The sequence below is a fragment of the Artemia sp. Qi Xiang Cuo genome, chromosome 9, assembly GCF_049724085.1.
Source record: "Artemia sp. Qi Xiang Cuo chromosome 9, ASM4972408v1, whole genome shotgun sequence".
NCBI lineage: Eukaryota > Metazoa > Arthropoda > Branchiopoda > Anostraca > Artemiidae > Artemia > Artemia sp. Qi Xiang Cuo.
Window position 1 is genome coordinate 36,362,992 of NC_142802.1, and position 26,684 is coordinate 36,389,675.

Genomic DNA, 26,684 nt, shown 5'->3' on the forward strand with positions numbered 1-26,684 from the left:
ATGTACAAGTTCTCTTCTGAATTTTCTTAGAGAAGAGAAAAAAGTTAGCTCAATTCTGAAATTTACCATTGAAAATGAAAAAGCTTCCATTTCAGTTCCTAATTTCTCAAAGACATAAAAAATTTAAAGTTCAATTCTAAATTTTTCCTTAGAAGATAGGAATGGCTATACTATGATTGTGATTATTTACCATGAAGATAAAAAGTTTCACTTTATTTCTAATTTTTCTTAAATTCAGTTCATTCATCTAACCACCAAAAACAATAGGTTAGGTTAGTTATAAATAAATATTAATAAATAATTAGAAACATTTCTCCATGTTTAAGTTAGGTTAGGTTAGGTAAACTTATCACGAGCGCTCATGATAAGCTAACCTAACCTAACTTAAACATGGTAAAAAGATTAAATTAGGTTAGGTTAGGGTTGATTAAGTTAGGTTAGGTTAAGTTAGGTTAGGTTAGCCTACGTACGCGCACGTACGTAGGCTAACCTAACCTAACCTAACTTAACCTAACCTAACTTAATCTAGCCTAACCTAACCTAATTTAATCTTTTTACCATGTTTAAGTTAGGTTAGGTTAGCTTATCATGAGCGCTCGTGATAAGTTTACCTATCATACCGTGATAAGTTCTATGAAAAATTTAGAACAGTATTTTAAATTCTTTCATCTGTTTGAGAAAAATCTGAATTGAAGTGGAAATTTTTATATTATTTTAGGAAAATAGAATTGATATGGGTACACACTAAAAAACACACAAACACACACAAAAGCTTACACACACACACAAAAAAACTTACACACACAAAAAAAACTTACACACACAAAAAAACTTACACACACAAAAAATCTTACACACACAAAAAAACTCACACAAACACAAAAACTTACACACACAAATAAAATTACACACACACACACTAAACTTACACACACACACAAACTAAGACAAACAACAAACTTACACACACACACAAAAACTTACACATACAAACACAAAAACTTAAACACACAAAAAAACTAAAAAAAAAACAAAAACTAACACACACACAAAAAAACAAAAAAACACAAAAAAACAGACACACACAAAAAAAAACTTACACACACACACAAAAAATTACACACACACAAACGCTTACACACACACAAAAACTTACACACACACACACATAAACATACACACACACACAAAATCTTACTCACACACACACGAAAACTGACACACACACATAAACTTACACACACACACAAAAACTTACACACACACACAAAAACTAACACACACACAAAAACTAACACACAAACAAAAACTTATACACAAACAAAAACTTACACACACAAAAACTTACACACACACAAAAACTTACACACACAAAAAAACTTACACACACACACAAAAACTTACACACACACAAAAAACTAAAACAAACACAAAAACTTAAACACACACAAAAACTAACAAACACACAAAAAAACTTACACACACAAAAAAACTGAAACAAACACAAAAAAATAAAAAAGAACAATAACTTAAAAACACACAAAAACTTAAAAATAAAAAAAAAACTTACACACACAAAAACTTACAAACACACAAAAAAACTTACACACACACAAAAACTTACACACACACAAAAAATTACACACACAAAAACTTACACACACACAATGACTTACACACACACACACACACAAACAAAAACTTACAAACACACAAAAACTAACACAAACACAAAAACTAAAACAAAAACTAAAAAAATAACACACAAACAAACAAAAACTGACACACACACAAAAAAACTTACGCACACACAAAAACTTACACACACATAAAAACTTACACACACACGAAAACTTAAACACACATGAAAAATTATACACAAACAATAAATTACACACACACAAAAACTTACACACGAAAACGCAAACAAATACACACACACACAAAAACTTACACACACACAAAAACTTACACACACACAAAAAAAAACTTACACACATACAAAAACTTAAACACACACAAAAACTTACACACACACAAAAACTACAATACACTCAAAAAATTACATACACCAACACACCTAACAAAACCAAAAAACTAACAAACACACAAAAAACTTACACACACAAAAAAACTTACACATTTACAAAAAAACTTACACACACAAAAAAACTTACACACACAAAAACTTAAACAAACAATAAATACACAAAAATACTTAAATAAAAAAAAAAAAATTAAACACACAACAAAATAACAAACACACACAAAAAATTACACAAGCAAAAAAAAACTGACACACAAACAAAAACTAACACAAACAAAAACTAAAACACACACAAAAACTTACATACACACAAAAACTTATTACACACACACTTAAACACACACAAAAACTTACACACACAAAAAACTTACACACACACACGAAAACTTACACACACAAAAAAACTTACACACACACACGAAAACTTACACACACGAAAAAACTTAAACAAACACACAAAAACTAAAACACACAAAAAAAATTACACACACACAAAAACTAAAATAAACACAAAAAAAAAACTTACACACAAAAAAAAAATATAAAAAACAAACAAAAACTTACAAACGCCCATAAACTTACATACAAAAAAAAAATTAAATAAAAAAAAAAACATTACACAAAAAAAAAAATTACAAAAACAAAAAAAACATAAAAACACACAAAACCATACAAAAAAAAAAAAAAAACTTACATAAACAAAAACACTTACACACACAAAAACTTAAAAAAACGCAAAAACTTACACACATACAAAAACTTATTACACACACATACACACACGAAAATTTTATATTATTTTAGGAAAATAGAATTGATATATGCACACACAAAAAACTCGCACACACACAAAAACTTACACACACACACAAACAAAAACTCTAAGCTAAGACTCTAAGCTAAAAACTCTAAATTCTTAACTAAAACTAAACTAAACTAGAACTCTAACTGAAACTCAAAGATAAAACATCAAACTCTTAACTAAAATTAAAATAAACTAGAACTATAAAAAAAAATCTAACCTAATACTCTAATATAAAAACATAAAATCTTAAATAAAACTAAAAAAAACTAGAACTTCAATAAAAAATCTAATCTATAAACTCTAAAATCTTAACTAAAACTAAACTAGAACTCTAACTGAAACTCATAGGTAAAAAAATCAAACTCTTAGCTAAAATTAAACTAAACTAGAACTCTAACAAAAAAACTCTAAGCTAAAATTCTAAAATCTTAAATAAAACTAAACTAAACTAGAACTCAAATTAAAACTCTAAGCTAAGACTCTAAGATAAAACACCAAACTCTTAACTAAAACTAAACTAAAACTCTAACTGAAACTCAAAGGTAAAAAAATCAAACTCTTAACTAAAATTAAACTAAACTAGAACTCTAACAAAAAAAATCTAAGCTAAGACTAAGCTAAAACTCTAAACTCTAAAATAAAATTAAAATAATCTAGAACTCTAATAAAAACTCTAAGCTATGACTCTAAGCTAAAACTCTAAACTATTAACTAAAACTAAACTAAACTAGAACTTCAACAAAAACTCTAAGCTAAGACTCTAAGCTAAAAACTCTAAATTCTTAACTAAAACTAAACTAAACTAGAACTCTAACTGAAACTCAAATGTAAGACATCAAACTCTTAACTAAAATTAAAATAAACTAGAACTCTAACAAAAACTCTAAGCTAAGACTCTAAGCTAAAACTCTAAACTATTAACTAAAACTAAACTAAACTAGAACTTCAACAAAAACTCTAAGCTAAAAACTCTAAACTCTTAACTAAAACTAAACAAGAACTCTAACTGAAACTAAAAGGTAAAACATCAAACTCTTAACTAAAATTAAAGTAAACTAGAACTCTAACAAAAAGCGGCACATCCCGCGGCGCATCCCTGGCCTGCGGCGCATCTCTGCGGCACATTCCTGGCCGCGGCGCATACTTGCGGTGCACTCCTGCGGCGCATCCCTGTGGCGCCTTCCTGCGGTGCATCCCGGCGTCGCATCCCTGCGGCTCTTCCCCCGACCCGCGGCACATCCCCCTGCGGCGCATCCCCATGCGGCGCTTTCCTGGCCCGTGGCGCTTCTCGGGCTCGGGGGACCTTTGAGGACCGAGGGGAGGACCTCTGGGGTCCGGGGTGCCCTTTGGGGTCCGGGGGCCCTTTGAGGACCAGGGGAGGGCCTTTGAGGGTCTGAGTAGGGCGTTTGGGGGGCTGGGGCTCTTTGGGAGCTTGGGGGGACCTTTGAGTACCGGGGCTTCCTTCGGGGTTGGGGTAGGGGGATCGGAACCCTTTGGGGTTGGGGTAGAGGACCTCACAACACTGTTCAAATGGAACTTGTGTATTATAACGACCACAGAGTTTCACCCTCAAATTCTCTTCTAAAACCTTTCCTAAAATCTTCTTTCAAAATGTCTCTAACTGTTTCGCCGAAATAATCCCATAAAATGGATAAAACGGTTTCGCCCAAATAATCCCTAAACGTAATTTCAGCGTGTTCCTTTTGTTTGGAATCTCTGCGCTAACGCATTTCAAATTGTTTCCATGGCGTTTGGTTATTAATATCCTTTGGAGTTCGACCAAAAGAGTTGTTTCCGAGGCAAAGACATTAATGACTTGGATCTATTCCTGGAGAATCGTTTCTAGGCGAAAATTTTTAAAGTCTGACAGATGATGTCATTGGTTGATTGATCTGTCAAGAAAGGGGAATTAATTTGTTGTTTCTAAGGGGAATTATTGATTCACGATAGGTGAATTGAGGTCGACATCACAGGTGCTACTCGTGACAGGACCACGTGGTTTATGGTTTTCCAAGTGAGAAAGTTTCTGTTTTTCAAATTCTCACTGACAAAATCCATAAAAACATCAAATAAATCTATCAACACACATAACCATCCATGAAAACAGACATAAATGTGACAAAGTTCCTGTTTTTCCAAGTGAGAAAATTCCTGTTTTTTCATTCTCAGTGAGAAAACCATAAACCACGTGGTCATGTTCGGAGTAGCGCCCCCCTCTCTACTGTTGGTATCAGTTCCTTTCGAAATATGATATGATGGTGAAAATGAATGGAAATGAAATATATACAAAGTAAATTTTATGCAAGTAGAAAAACACATTAGAGCATATATAATCAGTAATTAATCTACATAATAAGAGGATTGATACTTGCCAGCATCTCGATGTCTACGCAACAGTGAGTATTGTTTCGGGGTTTAGACACCCTCTAGAAAATTGCCCCCTCTGGAAATACCCCCTGGAAATTCCCTCCCCCTGGAAATCCCCCGCCCATATTTCCTCTGGATAATTCCGGATATTCATTAGAAGGGAAATTAAAATTTCTACTCACCTGTTTAAGTCAGAGGCAATGCTATAGCGCTGCAATAAAAGAACCCTAAGAGTTTAGTGTAAAAGTATTTATTACTTTTTTTTCCCCAGAGGCACTTCATATTGAAGAGGTGGTCGCATAAACTTCAGAGGGGGCTCATTTGATTGCAAATTAAAAGTTCTAGTCATCTTTTGAAGAGTCAGAAGTGATTGGAGGGCAACAAGCCACCCCTATACCATTTTCTTTCAAACACATCCAATCAGAATTTTCATATAGCATTTTGTTCAAAATAGTCAAAGATCGCATACGGTGCCCTTGGGTTCGACATCCCCCTTCTAGCCCCTGGGGCAAAGACTGTAAACTATGCAAGTAACCCCTTATTAATATATAAGGTTTTTATGGGAAGAGTGGCCGAATAAACTTTATAGGAGGCTCATTCCGCTGGAAATCGAAAGTTTCGGCTCCCTTTTGAAGATCTAGCCTGCTCTTCAACCTGTTGCAATCGAATGAGTTGTTACCATCTGCAGTGTTTTAAAACGATAAAATAAAAGTTCAAAACATGGATAAAATCCTTTTTAATAGACAGTGTATAATAAATTTGACAAAAAATACCAGATATTTCGGTAACATATACAGTGACCGTCATCAGTAGTAAAAAAGTTTTACTACTGATGACGGTCACTGTATATGTGACCGAAATATCTGGTATTTTTTTGAAATTTATTATACACTGTCTATTAAAAAGGATTTTATCCCTATTTTCAACTTTTATTTTATCGGCATGGAAAGGCAGTGTCTCCGAAATTATCTAAATGTTTTAAAAATGCTTCTTATTCTAATTCAACAGTCCTTGTGTTTCAGCAGTAGTTTCTAAAGAATCGTGACACAAAGTCCAAGTTTAGCATAAGGAGTGAGGTTTTGAGGAGGAGTAGCCCCTCATATGCGATTTTTTTTGTTTGTTTTAAGTTTTAAGTAACTCTTTACTTTCAGCTGAAAGAAGTCATTTTTTCCAAACTTAGTTTTTGATTGTTTTCGAATCATGCCCAGGTTTAACCAATGTAAATAAGATATTATGTGGGCTACCGGCCCAATAAACACACGATTTATTGCTGTTAAAGCGCATGTACCAATACTTGTAAATTGGTTCGTAGCATCCCGCTTTTTCAATCTTCTGATTGAAATTTCAAATATTGGACTGTAAGTAAAATTTCGGACAACAAGATTTGATTATTTAGCCAAAACTTTCGATGAACAGTAGTTTTGTTGAGTAAGTTCTTAATAATAATTTTACTTAAGAAATTCTCGTAGACGGACACAGGTATTATTGTTTATGTGGATGTGGAAGTTCTGCATGACTCAGTCTTCTACTTGACTGAAGTCACCAAAACATCCATAATAATGTTTTCTGATGTTGAAATACATTGCATACGCATGTTTAACCACATTTCGATATTTTATACAGAGGAAAATTACCATTTAAATTCGCTGAAAACAAAGGCTCTGGTAGTACTTGTCGCCCCCATCCCCCAATAATTTTATGGCAAGCCCCCCCCCCTCCACAACAAATAATAGAGGCGTAGGCCAAAAATATTCTCGGGAATCAAGAGGGGTCAGATATCAATTTCTACCTACTCCTCCTTCCCCAAAACTAATTCCATATTTATGTGAATACTCAATGAGAGTTAGAAGACTTGGGCATTGAAATGCGCTCTTTGAAGCACCTTGTTCTCGTCACTTTTTCATATAGCTGATGCGTCCTCACACATCACTTCATATAATTCTTAAGAAATTTGAGGCAACTCAGTTTAATTAAATGAAGTTTCAAAAATAAATACAAGAAAGGTTTTTTTGTAATTAGAAGTGAGGCATCTTCCAGCTACACCTTTATCGAGGCTTAGTCTAAATGAAAGAAAAGGATAGATTAATTCCTAACCCCTCCCCCCTAAGCCTTTTTCGATATTGATCAGATGCCCCATGGATAATAAGACGATTTGGGCATTGAAATGTGCTTTTTAGGGGTGTATCCCATTTGAGCGCTTTCCCATTTGAGCGCCATGGCGCGCACATGGGACTTTCCCATTTGCGCGCCGTATTTTAATTAGTTCAGTTGTGTACCATTTGAGCGCCAGATAATATTTTGCGTATGTTAGGTGATATAGCTAGGTGATCAGGTAAATTTTTCGCAAATCATATTATTGACTTACGAATAAAGTAAACACACCACTCGATGCCTTTTTAGGCTCTTTCCAAATATAATAATCATTTTTGTCGGAAATGAATTTTACCCCCACCCCTATGTATACCAATTCAGGGCATATATGTGCACATTAGGGGGTGGGGGTAAAGTTTAAACTTAACTCCCATTAACATCAGAAATAAAATTTACCCACCCCCTAATGTGCAAATAAATACCATGAATTGGTATATATAGGGGTGGGGGTAAAATTCATATCAGAAAAAATGATTATTCTATTTGGAAAGAGCATAAAAAAGGTATCGAGTGGTATGTTTACTTTATTCTTATGTCAATAATATCAACTGCGAAAAATTTACCGACGGGTCTTCATGTCTGTTTTCCTCATACAGTATATAGCGGTGGATACCGCATAATGCATAAGTACCTGTATATACCTTTAGTAGTAAATATATATGGTATACATAAATACTATATATATTTACTTAGTTTATAATACTATAAATGGAAGTTATTTTCACAACCATTGACCCAATAAAATCCTCAGTTTTGTTCGTTGTCTTCGTGGCAATAAATATTTCTACAGGTCAATGTGGCAGCAAACCACGCTTCATCCACCGCAAAATCACAATTTTGGGTTTGGCGCTCAAATGGTACTCCGTGGCGCTCAAATGGGAACAAAATTCCATGGCGCTCAAATGGAACAAAATTCCGTGGCGCTCAAATGGGAAAGCGCTCAAATGGGAACACCCCCTTTTTAGGAACGTATTTTGATCAGTGAGGGTGTTACAGATCCGGCAACACCTATATCTTTTCGCTTCACTATACCAAACCCTTTTTTAAGCTAATGCATATTTAGCAAATGTTTAGTAGGCTATTTTTTTCAAATTTAATTCTTCGAGACATTTTCCAAGACGCCAATCAAGTGTAAAACCCCGTATGTAATAAAATGATCTTAGTAACCCCTCAAAAATTCAAAAGGCTTCCGGGAGTGCCCTTCTTAAGGACATTCTTTAAGACGTTAGTCTAATGTTTACTTATGTAAATTCAAACGGCCGCGTCAATGAAGTTGTTGAGGGCCAACGACACTTTTTGTGATTTAAAAAACCTTTGTAATCCGATACTATTGCGGATTTGAGGGTCAGTCATTTGTTTTGGTTGGGCTTACGCAAAACTTGTTTTGCTTGAAAAATCCTTATGGATACAATCACAGGATATTTCCCGTTACCAGGCTTACGCAAGAATTTTTTTGATCCTGATAGCGGATAGTGGACCGGGTTGCTCTTGTTTCTCCAAACTATAATTTTTTAGAGCAGTGGGGAAGAAGGATTCAGAGCGATAACATTGTGAATATAGATTTTTTTCATAGAAAACATATTTTACTATTAGATATGAGTGGTTTTACTCCGCTGGACGTTGAAGGTGCTAGCGATTGTGAAATAAAGCCAAGAGTACCCAATATTGCAGTAGAAATTGCAAGGAGTTGTCGGCTAGCCCTTGAATGGGATGAGATGTTTACAGAATATGTGGTATCATTGAGCAAAATCAAGTTGGAGGAACAGTCATATTTCGCAGTAAAAGTGAATATACTCCATTTCGCAAACTACAAGATGAATTAAATGCATCAGTGAAATATATTGTAGACAATGATCTGAATTAGTCCGTGAAAAAGAGTGATATAACTATGTTACTATTCTATTTTTGAAAAAAATCGTTCGAAATCGAAAAATATATTTTTCTTTTTAGATATTTTGGTAGGTTACTGCTCCCCTCTCTAGGAAACCAATAGACAACGAAAGAGTACTTGAAGTAGAAATAATCTTCATTCTTTGGCTTTGAAGGCTAGTCTTTAATGAGCAGTGACAGTGTCAGAATTAAACAATGAATCGGGTTGTGAAACAAAAATTATATGGAATCTTGTGACTTTGGGAAAATGTTTGAATCTATTTCATCAGTTTCAAAAGCTATCGGGGCAAAATAAAATATACACTCAAAGAACACTTGACTTTATCATGAAAGATGATTCTCCAGCGTTGGATTATTGCATAATGCTTTTAAATCACGGGCCAACCGCACCTACTCAATTTACTGACATATTAATCGAAACAAAACAAAATAATTTGTAGATTGGCTTTTGAACACTACCTAGACATTCAATTTCTTCTATGTTGATTTACGACTATATCTGAACAATGTTCTATCCCTGTTTTTCATGATAACAACAAATAAGCTGAAAGTTAAAGAAATCCTGTCCAAACAGGTTTAATTGATTTTGAAGTATGACGTCACTCTATTGCTCCTCCTCCCTCTAGAAGTAAAATCAACATTCCTTTTTGATTGCAAGTTACTTTCTATTTGGCAGTGTGAGAGTCAAAATTTAAAAATATTCTACACATTTCCGCTATGTTTGTATACATTGGGCAGCTGGTCATCCTGTGAGAACTGCACTATTGTTGATGACTATGACGAAAAGCGTAAAATGCATAGAGGATATGCAGTGCAAATTAAATACTGTAATTGCAGTCTTGAACAGGTTTGTGACTCTGCCACTAGAGTTTTCCTTTGCTCCAATTGTGGCTCTGATAAAGGTGATCAGAGCGAAAAAACTTACCCAAATATGATTAGAAAAAACCTTAAGCCTGATTTTAGTTTATTTCTAAGAGACTGGTGTCCTCATGGTTTTAAATTTTTTTGTGAGGAAAAACCTGGTCTACGCTTCAATTGTTGGAATAACAAGAGAATCTGGCTTCTACGTCATCGCTGTCAAGACAATGACTACTATGATTATAAGCCTACTGATTTTTATTTGGTTGTTACAGAAAGTCGTTGTCTACAGAATTTAGATATTCCTAGCCGACTGGCTAGCGTTCCAGACTTGAAACCTCGGGATCAGGGGTTCGAGTCCTGGCATTGCTGGTTCTTTGGCTTGGGACAGGCGTCAATAGTGTGACTCTGTAATATCAGCCGGAGTCGATCCAGCTCTAATTGGGCACATGGAGAAATCTAGAGAAAAAACTAAAAGCGTTGGATGATTTGCCCCCAACCACGTAGTGCACTCTCGGTAGAAGGCATCGAATCTGGAGAACGGTACCTGCACAACGCAGACCATTGGTCAGCATGCAAAAAAGGTTTTAAGTTTTTTAAGTTACAGAAAGTGATTCTTCATATGTGAATACCCTTTGTGATACTGCTTCAAATAAGTAAATTGAAATGCGTGAATTCTACAATATGAAACTAAATAGGGATATAATAAAAGTAAAGTTATATTGTAGTACAGACAACATGACCCTGACTTTGCACGCCAGGATCAGTACAAGTTGAACCCCAATGATCTGCCACCACTAGTCGTTGTAGATGACTACCTACAGGTAGAAGAAGAAATCTAAGAGATGAAGACAAAGGCTTTTATTTTACTTACTTTTTTCTATTAATAAACACATTTACAAACATCGTTAAAACACTATTCTTAGGGTACTAAAATCAAAACTATACAGGCAGGAAATGGTATTTTCCAATAACAAGTCATTCAATCGAGGATTGTCTGCATAAATGCTGAGAAATTCACTGTAAGTATAGCCACGACATTGAAAAATAGAATATAGTTGTCCATGAAAACCGCAGGTTTTGGTCAATAAATTTTGTACTGGCTTCCGATTTTGATTAATAGATTTCTCACTTCGATCAAGGAAGTTTTTAATATGGGGCGTGTAGAATGCATATGGTGGACCAAGAGGATGTAAAAATTCTATATTATTCTAAGTTTGAAAGATACATAGCCAATAACCCGATCTTTACATTCCCGATTTACATACACAATGCTATTATTACCGCTATGAATATGTTCAAGAAAATCCGAGGGTATGCAATAGGTTTTGTATTTGGACATGTACGGATTCCAGTTGAATATATGGATTACTTGATGTGTGTTCAAGCTGCCAAGTCTTATAGAACACTGCCATCAAGGGTAACTTCCCAATATCTTTCAAATTGATTTAGTGAGATTAATGCAATACTTTGCATCAATGACTCAGCAAAGGTACACTCTAAACGCACAGTACCCGTTTGGAAAATATTCATATCTTGAGTAGCAGACAAATCTAGTAGGATGATACCGTGACTTTTGGAAACACTGTATTGGTTATACTATTTTTCAAACAGTTGTGAATCTCGAAATAGGAATTGCAATGTCACTTTAAAGAGGGTCCTATAGGATTTATTAAAGGATAAATTGTAGAATGGAATTCTATTTACTTTAGACACAAGGCAGGAAAGTCTAAACATTTCAAGTTTGTGTGGGAAACTTGTCAATGATCTTATGGCACTAGAACTTTTTAAAATGCCAAAGCAAGTTTTAAATGGATTTCACCTTTGATGAAGAAGAGTTGGTGTGGGTACTTGAACCCGTGGCAATATGTCATTGATTGGTGATTGTTTGAGCAATAAGCAGTTTGATATTATTTCCACTGGCTCTTAGTTTTTAATTGCCAAAGAAACAGAACTCATCAGCTGTTTTTTACGTACATGAGGTACTGCTGAAGTTAGAGAGACTGTAGCATAGGTGCAACGGCAAGTACCTCCCACAAAATAAAATTGGACGGGGCAAGTTGTAACTTTGTGTGAAGCTTAGCATTGCGATGCAACTATTGGGGTATATTAAATATTTCATTATTTATTTTCCCAACTAAGTGTAGATCACTATTTGTCACCTCTCTAAGAATATTGGTAGAGTCATTGTCCGTTTTATATTCACATCCAACGGCTAAGCCCCTTTATTTCATGGTTGATGACTTGAGTCATCAACATGAATTATATGTAGCTTGCATAGTTCGATAGATTGTTGTTAGTGCTCACCAATATTTAATTTATGTAGACACTGATTAGTCTAAACAAATTGTGCAGTATACAATTTTCATGGGATAGCCCGTCTGCAGCACTTGAGATTTGATTGTTAGGTTGTTTACGGTCCCATGTAAATCGATAAATGTGGAAGCCAAATCTATGAAATAATCTTCGCTGGAATAAATTTGAAAATAAATGTTTTCAGAGAGCGGATGTTTGTCGTGATTTCAATCACCTGCCGAAGATCGTGCGCTGGACCTGAGATTTTCTGAAACACTTTCCTTAAACTTTTTCCCAGAAAATTTTGAAAATAGTGAAAATCGTGTAGTTCAAAGGATGCAAAATCTGCGTCAGCCGTAGCAATATATTTTTTAGCCAGAGGTAAACCGATTGCCAGGACCGTAGCCTGATATTGATGAACAACCTTTGTAATAGTCCATTCCATGACCCAGTTGTCCTGATCTAAGAGTAGCAACTTAGCAATCAACATAAGAAAAAAATTAATTTTCTAGTAGCCATTTCGTTGTTAAATAGGGCAAAATGACATGTAACCACAGCCAAATCTCTTGTTATGGCCAAGAGATCAGATAATTCTGTTCACAGTGTTATTTGAGAGAGTTCCAATATGAAGTTTTTACAGGAATATATTAAATGTGCTTTATATTTTAGTGATGAATGCGATTGTGAGTGGTTTTTAGTTCAAGAACGAGTAGGAGGGAGAAATTGGTATGCCAACTCCTGATGCCTTAACAAAGGATGCATAGAGAAATTTACAACTGTCCGAGGAGAAGTCGGGTGCATAAACAGCCAATATAACACGTTCCTTCCTACTGGTGGTCCAGTACGTTTACCATTGATTATATTCTGTTTAAAACCAAGGACATCTCTCAGATTGTCATTGAAATGAATATTTTCATCTCAATGGGAGAGCTAATGTAAACTTTGCCACCTTCAATTGAATAGTTAAACTGGAATGCACTATTCTTACGAGCAGAGATTCTTCTATTGATTGCACGAAACAAATCATTCATACTACCAAATTCTTCTGTGGTAGTGTGAGAAAACGGTATTCATTGGAGTTAAGTGATTTTAGCCATTTTTCGGTAAGGAGCGGCAAGTCTTGGGGTCTAACTCTTATGTCATGTGTATGTTCTTTTCTCAGGATATCATATTTATTTTTGAGAATACAATCAACAAGAGCAACTTCATACTTCCCTTGATTTTGATGGCGGGGAAGTTTTGTCCCAAAATCTCTTGTTTTATTTAAATCATCGTAGGGAGGGTTAGAGAAAATGAAAATGAATGTTACATAGAAATCACTTGGCATTGCATACGTCTTCAGCAGCTATCCAGGCCACTCCATCAAAATCAGATTTTTATCCTAGCCAACGAAGAAGCAACTGTCTCTTTTCCCTGTGAGTAAGTGTCTTTAATATCTTTTCAATCTGGTAGATTCCATTGTTTTTAACTGTTTTAATTCGTAGTCGTAAAAACAACTGAGATTCTCTTCATCTTTCATATCACGCAGACGATACGTTACAGGTTTAGTGTCTAAGACTTTTGAAATCTTAAAAAGCTCAGTGGACCACAGATAGTTCCCCTTTTCAAACGCATTAGTAATTCGATTGGTCCGAATTGTATCACAAACATTGCATTTCTTTTTCACTTTTCTTTTATTGGAACATTGTTGGAGGACATGGGCACCCATAAGCTGAATTTTAGAAGGGGCTTACCTGGTCTAATCGGCACTTCCAATGCTGTATAATAGAAATCTAAAAAAATATTTAAAAATATAAGGCAGCATCATTCAGCCAGTAGGGATGGTGGCCTGGCCCCCCTCCTGCCCCTTTTATGGGTGCCCATGTTTAAGAAAATGTCAAGTGCATCATGACCTTCTCAATGAGCTTCCACAGGACTAAGATAAGACAGGGATTGATGAGGGCGTTGATTATAAATCAACATGATTTTACATAAATCATGAATAAAGGTAGCAGTACATTTCAATGTACAATATCACGAGATTAAAAGTCGAATATTTCTTATCAATCGTTCAGCAATTGCTACCATTATTGGACTATGAATATGATAGAGCACTGTATGGTATTTCAATAAAACCTTTTTTACATGTGGATTAATAAATTCACTGCCCCGATCTGCTTGAATTTTCCTATAACAATCTTTTTCAAGGATGGATTCAAAAGCTTCATCAACTTCACCACGTCTCTTTGACCGGAATGGAATGAACTATGCATAGCGACTAGAGACACTGATCACAAGTTAAATATGCTTGTATAGACCATTGTTACGCCTTTGAATCTTTTCTAGAGTCAAATGATCTGCTTTTATATTTGCAATGGGAAAAAGGCTTTAGTTTTTCAATAATGACTACTGCGAACTCAATGATTTCACTGTCGATTGTAACTTGGTTAATTCTGAAAATACTTTTTTCGCTAGCTTCTTTTTAAGACCGGTGATTTTAACAAGTGTGGTGGGGGAGCTTAAACTTCCCACTTCGCCAATATTCCTATTAACATGTTTCAAAACTTCAGCCATTTTGTACATGAGTATCCACTACCCTTTTACGTCCTAGCGAGAACTGATTATTATGCACAGATTAAGACACCTTCGCTTGTGTTGCCCACTCTCGTCAAGTCATTGTCACTCGGTGTGCTGGTATTTTCTAAAAGTTATTTAAAATCATCTTTTTGATATTTGGCCATGTTTCTTTAATCGTTATAAAATATGTTTATTGACAATAAGACTTTTTAGGACGTTTAATAAGTTTAACAATTCATGAAAATGATTATCAAATGATAAAAAATTTTTTCGATTTGTTATTAAATCTGATATAAAATCAATTATATTGTAGGTGTTGACATTGATTATTACCTGATTCCTTTTATTATTAATTTGTACCTGTTCACTTTCAGCGAGATAGGTCTAGAGTCTTTTAAATTGATCACGATACGATTCAGGTAATAGGCCTGCAGCACTTGTCAAAACCTTAGCCAATGACGAATCTTCTTTTTCTTTTGGTTGTGGTGTTTGTGATGGTGTCAAAGTTTCAAAATTTTGAGGCCTCTCCTTTTTGCGATCAATAGCATTTACTTCAAGTGGGCTTTCACGGTAGAGTTTTTGCCTGTCTACTCATCGAAGTGCATTTTGAAGCAAAAGTAATTTCTCATCGTCGGCAATAGTTTCATAGTTAATTTACTAAGATTGTCCTCAAAGTGCTCTTTTGGCGAAAGGGCGAGTTCTATTGGTGTCAACTTGCAGGGTTTAGTCTTTTTTTGGAGAATACTGTTTACAAGTCCTGCAATTATGGGCAGTAAAAGTGTAAAGAAGTTACCCATCGCTTGAAGAAGACATTTTCTTTAGAAATCCGTTCCCTTATTTTGCCTACTTGGGCACGTACAAGTGAACTATGTTGCTTTGTCTGTTGCTTAACTACATCTGGCAGTTGAAAATTGCCCTCAGTTAAATTTAAACAAAGCTCTGATAAGAGATTAATGAATTCTTTGTAAGCAGCATGTTTGAGTATGGCCTTGGTTTTGTATTACCTAGAACAGAAAATATATCTCTGTTTGCATGTAGTTTTTTCAGTGTTATGATGGCAACTACTGGCCGTTTTTATTGTTCACTGGTAGATATATGGTAATTTCAGTGTCAAATATGTCAGTGACTACCCATAAATCCTCGGGTGTGTTCTGATTGAGATCCAGTAGAATGTAACCATAGGGTTTATTTGTAGCCTTATTACATGCCGGGAGTAGAAATTTTGGTTCACCGAGATATATTTGTTTGTTTAAAGTTATGAGGGAACTTTAACCACGAACAACCCAGTAGATGATATAGTGATTACAATTCAAAGCAAGTGTCGTCATATATTTGCTCCGATGAAATAGATTGTGGAGGACATCAGTTAAAGAATTTGCTCATGATGATATCGGACCGTAAATAATTGTAACATCTCTTGACATCATTCTTAAGTAAAACTAACTGTAAAATTGCTCAGTCTGTGGAATAAATAGGAATTTTGTATGTTCGAGAACACAAAAACTAAGAATAATACATGTTTTCTTTATTGACAATAAGTGCATTACAAAAATGTAAAAACACTTGAGTATGACATTTTTTTATTTACATAAAATAGGTGCTGGGGAAAAACAACAACGATTTCTATTTAACAAACTAGGAACTTGGGAAAAAAACTAGTAAACAACGAGGCAATTTTAAAGCATTTAGGAACCGCCACGACTTTCACTTTTGGAACTAGACTACTCTCTATACAGTTTCTATAAACACTCATGTCAAAATTCTCCTTCACAAAATGTGTAGGTACCCCCTTGTAGACCTATTTGATTTCCTTATTGTAAATTTGCACACAGTGCACCTTTTGACCTGCAAGTACACTGTGGAATTCAAGTTGCGGATCCCGTCTTTGATCCCATCTTTTTAACAGGAGTGAATCAGAGTCTCCGTAATACACTTAAACTTTTCCCTCGCCCGACCATTGGAGTGTACATGAAATAATATTATAATAAAATTCCAACATTTTTTTTTAGATTTCTAAAATGGCACTGCCAGTGGCAATGTTTTGATTTAAAATACATTTCTTTTTTTCTATATAAAAGAACCATATTCAAGTCTATGGTGGTGAACGATGTAAATTTCGGATCTGAAATGATTCGAGCACATCCTTTTGGGTCGGTTAAAACCCAAAAATCTATTGTTCACACTCTCGCGCATTTTACCGAAAGCTGAATTTAACATGAACTTAAAGATTTTTTTTCAACCTTCGGTTTTGCTTTAGAACGTTTACTGACAAAGGTGTCAGTAAAAATTTTCATGTAGGGCTTTTGGAAGAATTGGAGGGCTCTATAAATCTTTGTAATCGTAAAACCCTTGACTAGCATCCATCACAAAAGTACGTGGTGTACAACAATATTTTGTTTTGGATGAAGGTCGGCGATTAATTTTAGTTTTTAAGGTGTCCAGTACATGCCCCATCCTCTACCAAAGAAAGATTAAGTGGAATCAGTGAGTTTTTCGACACCGGTGCTCATGCTACAGAAAACGAAATCCTTTACCGAGTCATGAAGTTCCAAAGTTATTTCACCATCAATTTCAAAAAAATCACTAGGACTGTTAAGCTATTTGTAATTTCCACATGGAAAATAGTAGTAAGCAATTAATTGGTGACATATGAAGGGAGTTCATATCCAAAAAACTGCGTCCGTCTTTTCACCGGTGAATTGTCCAGTCTCTTCAGTTTCCAGGATAGAATGACCGTAGAGAACATACCCTCCCCTCCTGGGGCTCTCTACAAATAAGTTTTGATCCACGTGGGTTATCAAGAATATTTTCTCTTTACTGATTTTAAGAGGTAAGTCCATAACCAGATGAGGAGTTAAAAAATAATACCCGAATCGAACCCAAATTCCTCATAGGTTTTCTTCGTGTTTTACATACAGTGTCCAACAACGTCAATAAATGACTTGCCAGGTACATTTTAAAATAATTCTCCCTATATTTACATCCTTCCTTTGCCCAAAGTTGATTAGCAAATTCATAGTCGGCTGTAGTGCATTGACGATCGTGAAGTGGATCATAAAACACTTCCATGTACGGCAATTTTTCCTCATGAAGTCTAGAGCTAGACCTGTAGTACTCCTACGGGTACATGCCTTTACGCGGTAATAAATGATACATTTCATAATCTGGAAAGTGCTGTTTAAGGAGGGTGAAACTCTAAAAATTGTTGCTTTTCTGTGCTTAAATTAGTTGACTTTGGATTTGGGGAAAAAACTATAGGAATCTAAGAAATGAATTTTAATCAAACACATATTACCATTATCTATTATTTTCCATTTTAAATCTTAGACTAGCAGCGTCTAAGATGATTTCGGTGTGATATTAAGAGAAAAAGAGCTGTCTACAACTTCACCTTTCTGCAAACGTGCCAATGCCGGTAATATGAATTTTAAAACATAGTTGGAATTGTTTATGTAAACCAGTAGAAAGCACAGTGGTTTAATGTGTAATTTACAAGATTTATGGGTCAGCCTGCGACAGTTATTCTCCCCGTTAAAATTAAATTCCTTAAATGATCATGAGCGTGAACTGGCACCTCCCCATTACCCTCAATAAATTCCCTCTAACAAACCCAACATTTTTTTTATCTTTAATGGCCAACTCGTCCTCTTATGATAGGATCATTGGATAGGCTTTTTCACGCATTCGTGAAATTGACTTAACGGACGTTTCAATAAGTGAAATCATGGCTGCGCCTATACAATCTTCCCTATCCAATGTCTTGAAACCCTCAGCCAATTGCTTGGTATTACTTGAGTTTATTTGTGCACATGCAAAAGAGACCGCAGTTGCTTCATGTTCTTTAACAGGATTTGAGTTCGATGGATCGTACACGTCTGTGAGTTTGGCTTCACAATCTAACAGCAACCTGTCATTCTGTAAGAGCGAATACTGAAAATTCTTGAATCGCAAGATGGCTCTTTGCCCCAAAACCGTCTCCACAGATTGATACCCATGACCCTTACAGTGCCTCAAATGGTGCTTTAGTTTCACTTCGGTATGGATTTAAGACACACACATTGGACAATTGTGACATGAAGTTTGCTTCTTCCCTTGACTTAAAACTCGAATAATGTCTGTAATAGGAAACAACTATCCAATTGATCCGGGTTCACTGGCAGGCCCGTGAAGAAGCCATACCCAGTGCTTCACCAATTCATTGGACGGAAGCCTCACTGAATATATTACCCCCTTTTTGTCTTTACGTTCCCCTTCCTCAAATTCTGTATTATATTGTAAAACAGTAGTATTAATCTTTAAATGCTTATTAGCCCGCCCAAAACGATCTATTTCTTTACGTATTACTGGATATTGGCCATTTTAACAGTTAAAATCTCCTTTAGGAAACTTTTCCCTCTCCCTAGGCCCATTAACCGCTAAATTATCTGAATATGCCTTACCAGCATCATTCTGTAAAACAGTAGCACCAATCTTTAAATGCTCATTAGCCCGCTCAAAAATATTTATTCCTTTAAGTGTTACTGGCTATTTTCCGTTTAAACAGTCAAAATTTACTTTAGGAAACTTTCCCCCTCCCTAGGCCCATTAACCGATAAATTATCCAGATATACCTTACTAGCATCAATAAAAATGGGTTAGTGGTCTGGTATAAGGAATGCATACTTGAAGCACTGTAACCTGTATCAAAACAAATGTGTTGTACACCTTGAAGCACCTTTAAGTTTGAATTAAATTTTTTACGCCCCTTCCCCCTCTCACCTCTTAAAATAAAATACTTTTTAAATTTACCCAAATTAATATCTAAATCTTCAATAGATAACATTATCAAGCCAACCCAAAAATGTACCCTCAAAATTGTTCATGTCCGAATGAAGTGTTTGCATTTCAGTTTTACATATAACACGAATACGCCTCACCCTTCTTTTTGTTTAAATAAAAAAGTTTTGCGAGATGGACACGTTAAAGCCACATTACCTCACGACTCGCCGAATCTCTATACTAAGAAGGGGTGGAATCTTGCCCAAATACAATTAGACTATGTCTGTAGGATCCGTGATAATACTATCTGCATAAGTGAGTTAAACTGGTCTCCAAATTGAGCCCTATATACAAATAAATTGCGCAAGGCAGTGTTCGAAAAGTAAAAGCCAGGCAACATAGGTGGGCGTTTCGGAATTTTCATATCCCACGCCCCTACCTCATTATACCACTCCTCCCTGTTCCAGCTCCATATCTGCCTCCTTTTTACTTTCACTGTTGTAAAGGAGTGAAACGGATGGGAGATGGTCGTTTGTTACCATTTTTTTGATTGTGTTGGGCGATAAGTGATAATCAAACCATTCGTAGTCTTTTCAAGTCCTAGTTAGTTCACAAAACTGTCTAAATTAAAGTTAGGGAGAATTAAATTATCTGTATCACCAAATCAGTCTTTCAGTGGGCTACCGAGCCAATATGGCTCGTTGTTTTTTTTTGTGGCTGGACTATATGTGTCTAGAAGGATTCAATAACACATTCTGTTGATGTTTTACGTTCAGCGGGAATCTGGAAAAAGATTTAGAATTTTTTTAAACAGTTATGATTTTAATCCAGAAAAGAACGCAGTATTTTCATTGTGTTTAATAACCTGTCTTATTTTTTTGAGTGCTAGTGCCCTCAACCTCCCCTCCCCAGAACTATCGAAAGGGGGCTACAACAGTAAAGTGCCCTCAACCTCCCCTCCCCAGAACTATCGAAAGGGGGCTCCAACAGTCATAGTTATTTTCCCTTTGAAATGGTTTGGTTTTAATCTGAACCAGAATATATTTAGAACATCTCTTGTCATATTTAGTATTTTTACCGTCTCTTGTCATATTTAGACTTGTTGATTGAGACCGTTGATTTTGAATTGAAGTAATCAAGTATTTTGCTGTAGGTTAGGTTAGTTAAATTGAAGTTATCAATCATATTGTTTATGTTTCTTCAGTACTTGGGAGTTTAAAAAGTAAAATTTCTTACGTACCTGCAGTGCTTGTATAATTGAGTTTTTGTTTATCGTCTTTGTAATTTGTTCCATTATGTCTAATGTGTTGTAGTTTGTTTTTTGTGTGCGTTTTTTCTTTTTTAGTCATACTCCGTCTTTTGTACCTTTATTTGACGGGTAATAAATAAATAAATGAAAAATATGGTTTTAGCAGCATTGAAAAACCTATAACTTTGTTTTTTAGGGCTGGGACGCTCCAAACCCCACAAACTGACGAACAGGTGGGGGGGGAGGCTCAAACAGTCAAGTTATTTTTCCTTATGGAATGGTTTGGTTTTATTAGCCCGAACAAGAATATATTGTTTTAGCAGTGTTGAAAAACCTATAACTATTTTTAGGAGGGGCAGTGCCTCCCAGCAGCGTCAAAAAGGTCCCAACAACCCAGTTATTTTCACTTTGAAATAGTACAATTTTTTATGTTGAAAAATCCTATAAATATTTTTAGGAGGGGTAGAATCTTTGAACAAAAGCTCCCGATATCATGTTTAAAAGCCGACTACTTTATGTTTTAGGAGAGTCCTGGACCCTCAAACAAGAGGCCCCCGATACCCCATTATCCGGGTAAATGTATTGTTACTTTTCAACCCCCTTTCTTGTGTAAGACCCCAATATTAAAACGTCAAGTTTTCGTCACTAAGACACTGTTCACCCATAATAACCCTTAGACTTTTAATATCTTTTTTTGAAAAATATCGAAGACGAAATTTCATTATGACTCACAATAACACCGATTTTATTTACGAGGGGGCTGCAATTAATGATTTCCATTTGCGTGGTGGTCAGTGAAGGCCCGATCTCCACGCTTTGCGTGGTGGGACCAGTTCGTCAAGGTCCCACATCTTGGCCTTGCATGATTGCCTCTGCATCATCACATACACTTGGCTTCTTTTCGAGAGGATCTCCTTCTTGAATCAAGTTTTCCTGAAATATACAATAAATGTTTAGTTTTCCAAATATTTGACCCTTAAAATTCTTAATTTCAACATGTATTGTGTCTCCCCTTTAATTTGACTAGAATAACTCATTCCCATTGATCCCTATCCAACCTCAACAGGCCCACACATAGGCAAAAATGTGGCACTGATATGAGACTATGGAGCAAACGTTAGCAAATGATGTGTAACCCCATTGCTCTAAAAGTGATTTCAACTCTAAGAGCGATTGAAGGGAAGCCTTCTTAGGGGAGGCTTACAGAATGTTGAAAATCGTGATTATACTCAAAAAGATGCAATTTTAAATATCTGTATTTACCATTAAAATATACACTCCTGACCCCTGTCATTTTAATTCACATATAAGACACTATTCTCGTGAAATATTCGCGTTAACTATAATACTTCAAAATCTATCAATGCTTAATTCGATTTTGACCAAACCGTTACTTTACTCGCTGTATGAAGTGTACGAACATCCCTTGTTCAATTAGGTAGCGGAACTATATGTAATTAACTCTTGAAATCTAGCCATATAACTGCTTGTGCATTTTAATGATCCACTTGTAGGAAGTATCCACCCTATGACAGGATTCATTTAGCAGCAATTAAATTTTTAGAGTAAAATATATTTGACTGATACTCTATTCGCAATAAGATTACTCTATTCGCAATAGATCCTTAAAATAAGAGTGGGAAGGTGTTTTAGTTGTTAGTTTACTATACAAAACCCTATCATCTTCAACTGTTTTTTTTGGGGGGGGGAAGGGAGGGGGTGCGGGGCACTACGATGGATAGGGTCACCTTCATTTTTTAATTTACTTACAAATTAAATTCTTACCCTCTTTCACTGTTCATCTTGAAAACTGTACTATTGACTCTCCTCACTTGTACGCACATTTTATACCCAGAAGAAACAAAGAACTACTCGGTTCACTACATGGTAAGATGATCAACAAACTGTTGCGTAAACTGAGTAACGGAAAATATCCAATGTTTGTATCCATGACGCTAATTGGACCAAAAAAACTCCTGCGTCAGCCACGAAACGGAAATACCTTTGTGCTGGGATTACACAAGTTTTTGGAAACAAAACAAGCGTGGTTAACCCTCAAACACGTTGTCGTTGGATTAAAATTTTTCTTTAATCTAAACAAGTGTCGTTGCCCTTAAATCTACGTCATTGACGCGGTCGTTTGAAATTAAATAAGTAAACATTAGACTAACGTCTTGGATAATGCCCTTAAAAAGGGCGTCTCCTGGAAGCCTTATAAATTTTTGAGGGGGTACTATGATCTTTGTATTACATGAGGGGTTTCCCCACTTGTATAGCATCTTGGAAAATGCTTTGGAGAAACAAATCATGAAGAAACATAGTCTACTATGCATTTGCCAAATATCCAGCAGACTTACAAAAAAGTTCCGGTACCGGGAATCGAAGGGATATGGGCGTTGTTGGATGGATCCATAACCCTTTCATTACAATGCTGTAATTGTTCTTTGGCTTTTCAATTTTGCGTGTGGGGAAATTTTCCATGGAGGGGAGGCGGAATTTTCCGCGGGTGCAATTATCCAGGGGAATTTTCCACGGGGATTATTATTAGGAGGATAGGGGGGACTCCAGCTTCCATTATTTCTCACTTCTTCACAATTGAATCCTCTCACTTAGGAGTAGTATAATAAAAGTTTTGAAATAAAGTGTGTCTTAGTCCGTTAGCCAAATGTTAGTTACAGTATCAGCTGGCGGGTTAAATGCTAGTGATTTTAGAAGTTTGGGAAAGATTTTGCTATTTTTTGTTCAACTAAAACAATAGAATATTTATAAAAAAGATATTCAAGAAGTATAAGAGCCAGTTGAAACTCATTTTAGTTATAAATTATTTTATTGTAGTGAAGAGGACAGAAAAAAGTGATAGTTAACCCAAAGTAAATTCAAAAACATTTAAGAAATAGGAATCCAAAATTTTTGAAATATTTTCTCAGAAAATAATTCGATGGTAGAAATATTTTGCGGTGCACTGCTGTCGACCGAATTGGCACGTCGAAGCCTTTAAGGGGGTGGTGCAATGTAATATTTTCGGCGGTGCACCGCCAATTTTGGGTGTGGCTTCGGGGACTAGTTCAAAACAGGGCAGTAGGGTAAAATTTTGTTTTCCTTGCCTAATTCACACCAGACACACTGTTTTTTAACAAATTAAAGCCTAATCACAAATCAGCCAAAAATAATGTCAAAAACTTAAATCAATTAAAAAAAATTAATTAGAATAATAAGAAAATCAAGATAATGGCTAAAACGAAGCAATTGTTGCACTAACTGTCATATTCTATTTGAAACCAACTTATTTCTTCGCAGGTCAAAACAAAGTCTAGAAGTGACAAATTTTATTAACAATTAGTTAATATATTAATAAGTTGAAAACACTTTATTCTCATATACAGTTTTTTCCCCTGTCCACTAGATTAGAATTTAGACTCCCTTTTTTGTGAATAGATTGTGCTAGATTACTTGGGGTAGAAATTTAATAAAGGAAAAATAAAAAAGAATCGTTTCTGATTGCAAGTACTATATTCTAGACACATTTTATCGTCCTTTTCTAATACACACGAAACACGCTAATACAAATTGTATATACATTTTTTCAACTTAAGGCTAAATCAATGGTCCGATATACAGATCAATACGGCAAGCCACGTTTACAACTTATGGAAGATTACCTGAAGTCTTTTCATATTGGTGCTCTTGTGAGGAATGATTCCGTTCTTCGAGATCTGCTGAGTCCTATATCCTTAAGAATATCTCAGGCAGGACTTTCGATCCATCTGAAGGTCAAAGCCATTGATACTTATAGACGTATAGCAACCCCGAAAGGCATTTTAGAAACAACAGAAGAAACTGTAGCCTTCTCAATGGAAGATTTGCAGGGTATCTTTTATATTTTTGGTTTTGGCTTACTATTTGGGCTCATCACCTTTGGAATAGAATTATTCATCTATTCTAAGTCAGTTAAATAAATTATTTTGGAGATCGACTGAAGATTTACTAGGCTTTTAGGATACGGAATAGGGTCCTAATTCGTTTGCATATACTCAACAGTTCATATACGTTGATGGTAAATTATAACTACTTTGGCTCAGCCAACAGTAAAAAAGGGTAAACTGTAATAAGAGAAAACCGCTACAAAACACGTCTATAAACCATAATTGATTTGATATCCCCTAATAGTGACAGAGTTCCAGTTTTAAAGGGACCAATAGCCACTACTCTTTCTTCCAATCGTTTAGCGGCGCAAAAAGAAGGTTTAACGACGCACCGCTCTCTTGGCGACCAGGTGCCGCAATTTTGTTTCAAGACAAGATTCCCACCCCTGGCAGGCTTCCCGGAATTCCAGGTGTATGCATATGATTAATCGGAGTGTGGTCGGGATAATATAGAAGTTGGTTGATGGTTATGATTGTTGGTTATGTTTTTTGGTTATTTTTGTTGGTTATGTTTGTTGATTATGTTTGTTGGTTATGGTTGTTGGTTATGATTGTTGGTCATTTTTGTTAGATGTGATTGTTGGTTGTTGATTATGTTTGTTGGTTGCTAGTTATGTTTGTTGGTTGTTGGTTATATTTATTGGTTATGGTTGTTGGTTATGATTGTTGGTTATGTTTGTTGGTTATGTTTGCTGGCTCTTGGTTATGTTTGTTGGATATGGTTGATAGTTATGATTGTTGGTTGTGTTTGTTGGTTATGTTTGTTGGTTGTTGGTTATGTTGTTGGTTATGTTTGTTGGTTATGGTTGTTGGTTATGATTGTTGGTTATGTTTGTTGGTTATGTTTGTTGGTTATGTTTATTGGCTATGTTTGTTGGTTTGGATATGTTTGATAATAAATGAAGCTAATAGCCAATGCCACCCCTTGTTTCTATTTTCCACGATGTTTTACTATTAAAAACCTTAGACGGCGATTATGCAATGTGTTCAATATTACCCCTTAGTAACCGCCTTTTTTAGCACATTAGATAACTAGACCCCTCAAGCTGTCACACCTGTGCAACGCGGTTCATCAGTTTTATTGAAGGGAACACAGTTGGCAAGACTCCCATGACACACCCCTCTGGACTCGTATGACGTCACACGAATTATCCTGTTTTAAACGTTCAGGTGTATGCTTGACGCAATTTTATATAACCCTGTGACAGAAACCCATGGAGAATCCCCACTTGTAGCTTAACAACAGCACACACCTTACGTAATGATTGCGCAACCATTACTGTCAAGAAATACTTTTTAGCATTTTTTTGTTCTTCGCCCTAAATGTTCAAAGCATTTTTTCTTTTCTTTTAACTTAATGGCATTTAATTTTTTACATAATATATACAACACTTTTTTTTCTTTAGCTCACTCTTTTTTTCTGTAGATCCTTGGCCCCGCCAGGGCTCTAAAAGTCTTTCCCATCTAAAGGATTTGTGCCTTAGCAGAGATGACTGACCTGTTATCCTCTGTATTTTGTCCTGGTCATTATATTCTGAAATTAATCTTTTGTCCGACATCTGAGATTACCCATTTTTGGCACACGCTAGAACGGCGCGTTACTGCCCAAATTCGCCAAGCTCTCGGATTTTTTTTCAGAGACAATCACTCTCAATGTACTTTTATCAATAAAAGACTAAGGGGTGCTTAAATGGTGTAAATTCTTTCCTAAAATAAAAAAAAAATAATAAAAGCTTTATATTTTCAAACAAATTCACAAGCAATATTAAAAATTCAGAAAAAAGC

At 35.5% G+C, this 26,684-nt stretch overlaps 1 protein-coding gene across 1 annotated transcript in view; it reads left to right on the forward strand.

Annotated features, from left to right (window-relative positions):
* Positions 1–24,932, forward strand: part of LOC148948611 (ionotropic receptor 21a-like) — a 64,350-nt gene extending 39,418 nt beyond the window's left edge. The window contains exon 2 of the mRNA XM_089094121.1: positions 24,570–24,932. Coding sequence (XP_088950247.1) covers positions 24,570–24,932 — 363 coding nt within the window. The remainder of the gene's footprint in view (positions 1–24,569) is intronic.
* The last annotated feature ends 1,752 nt before the right edge of the window (positions 24,933–26,684 follow it).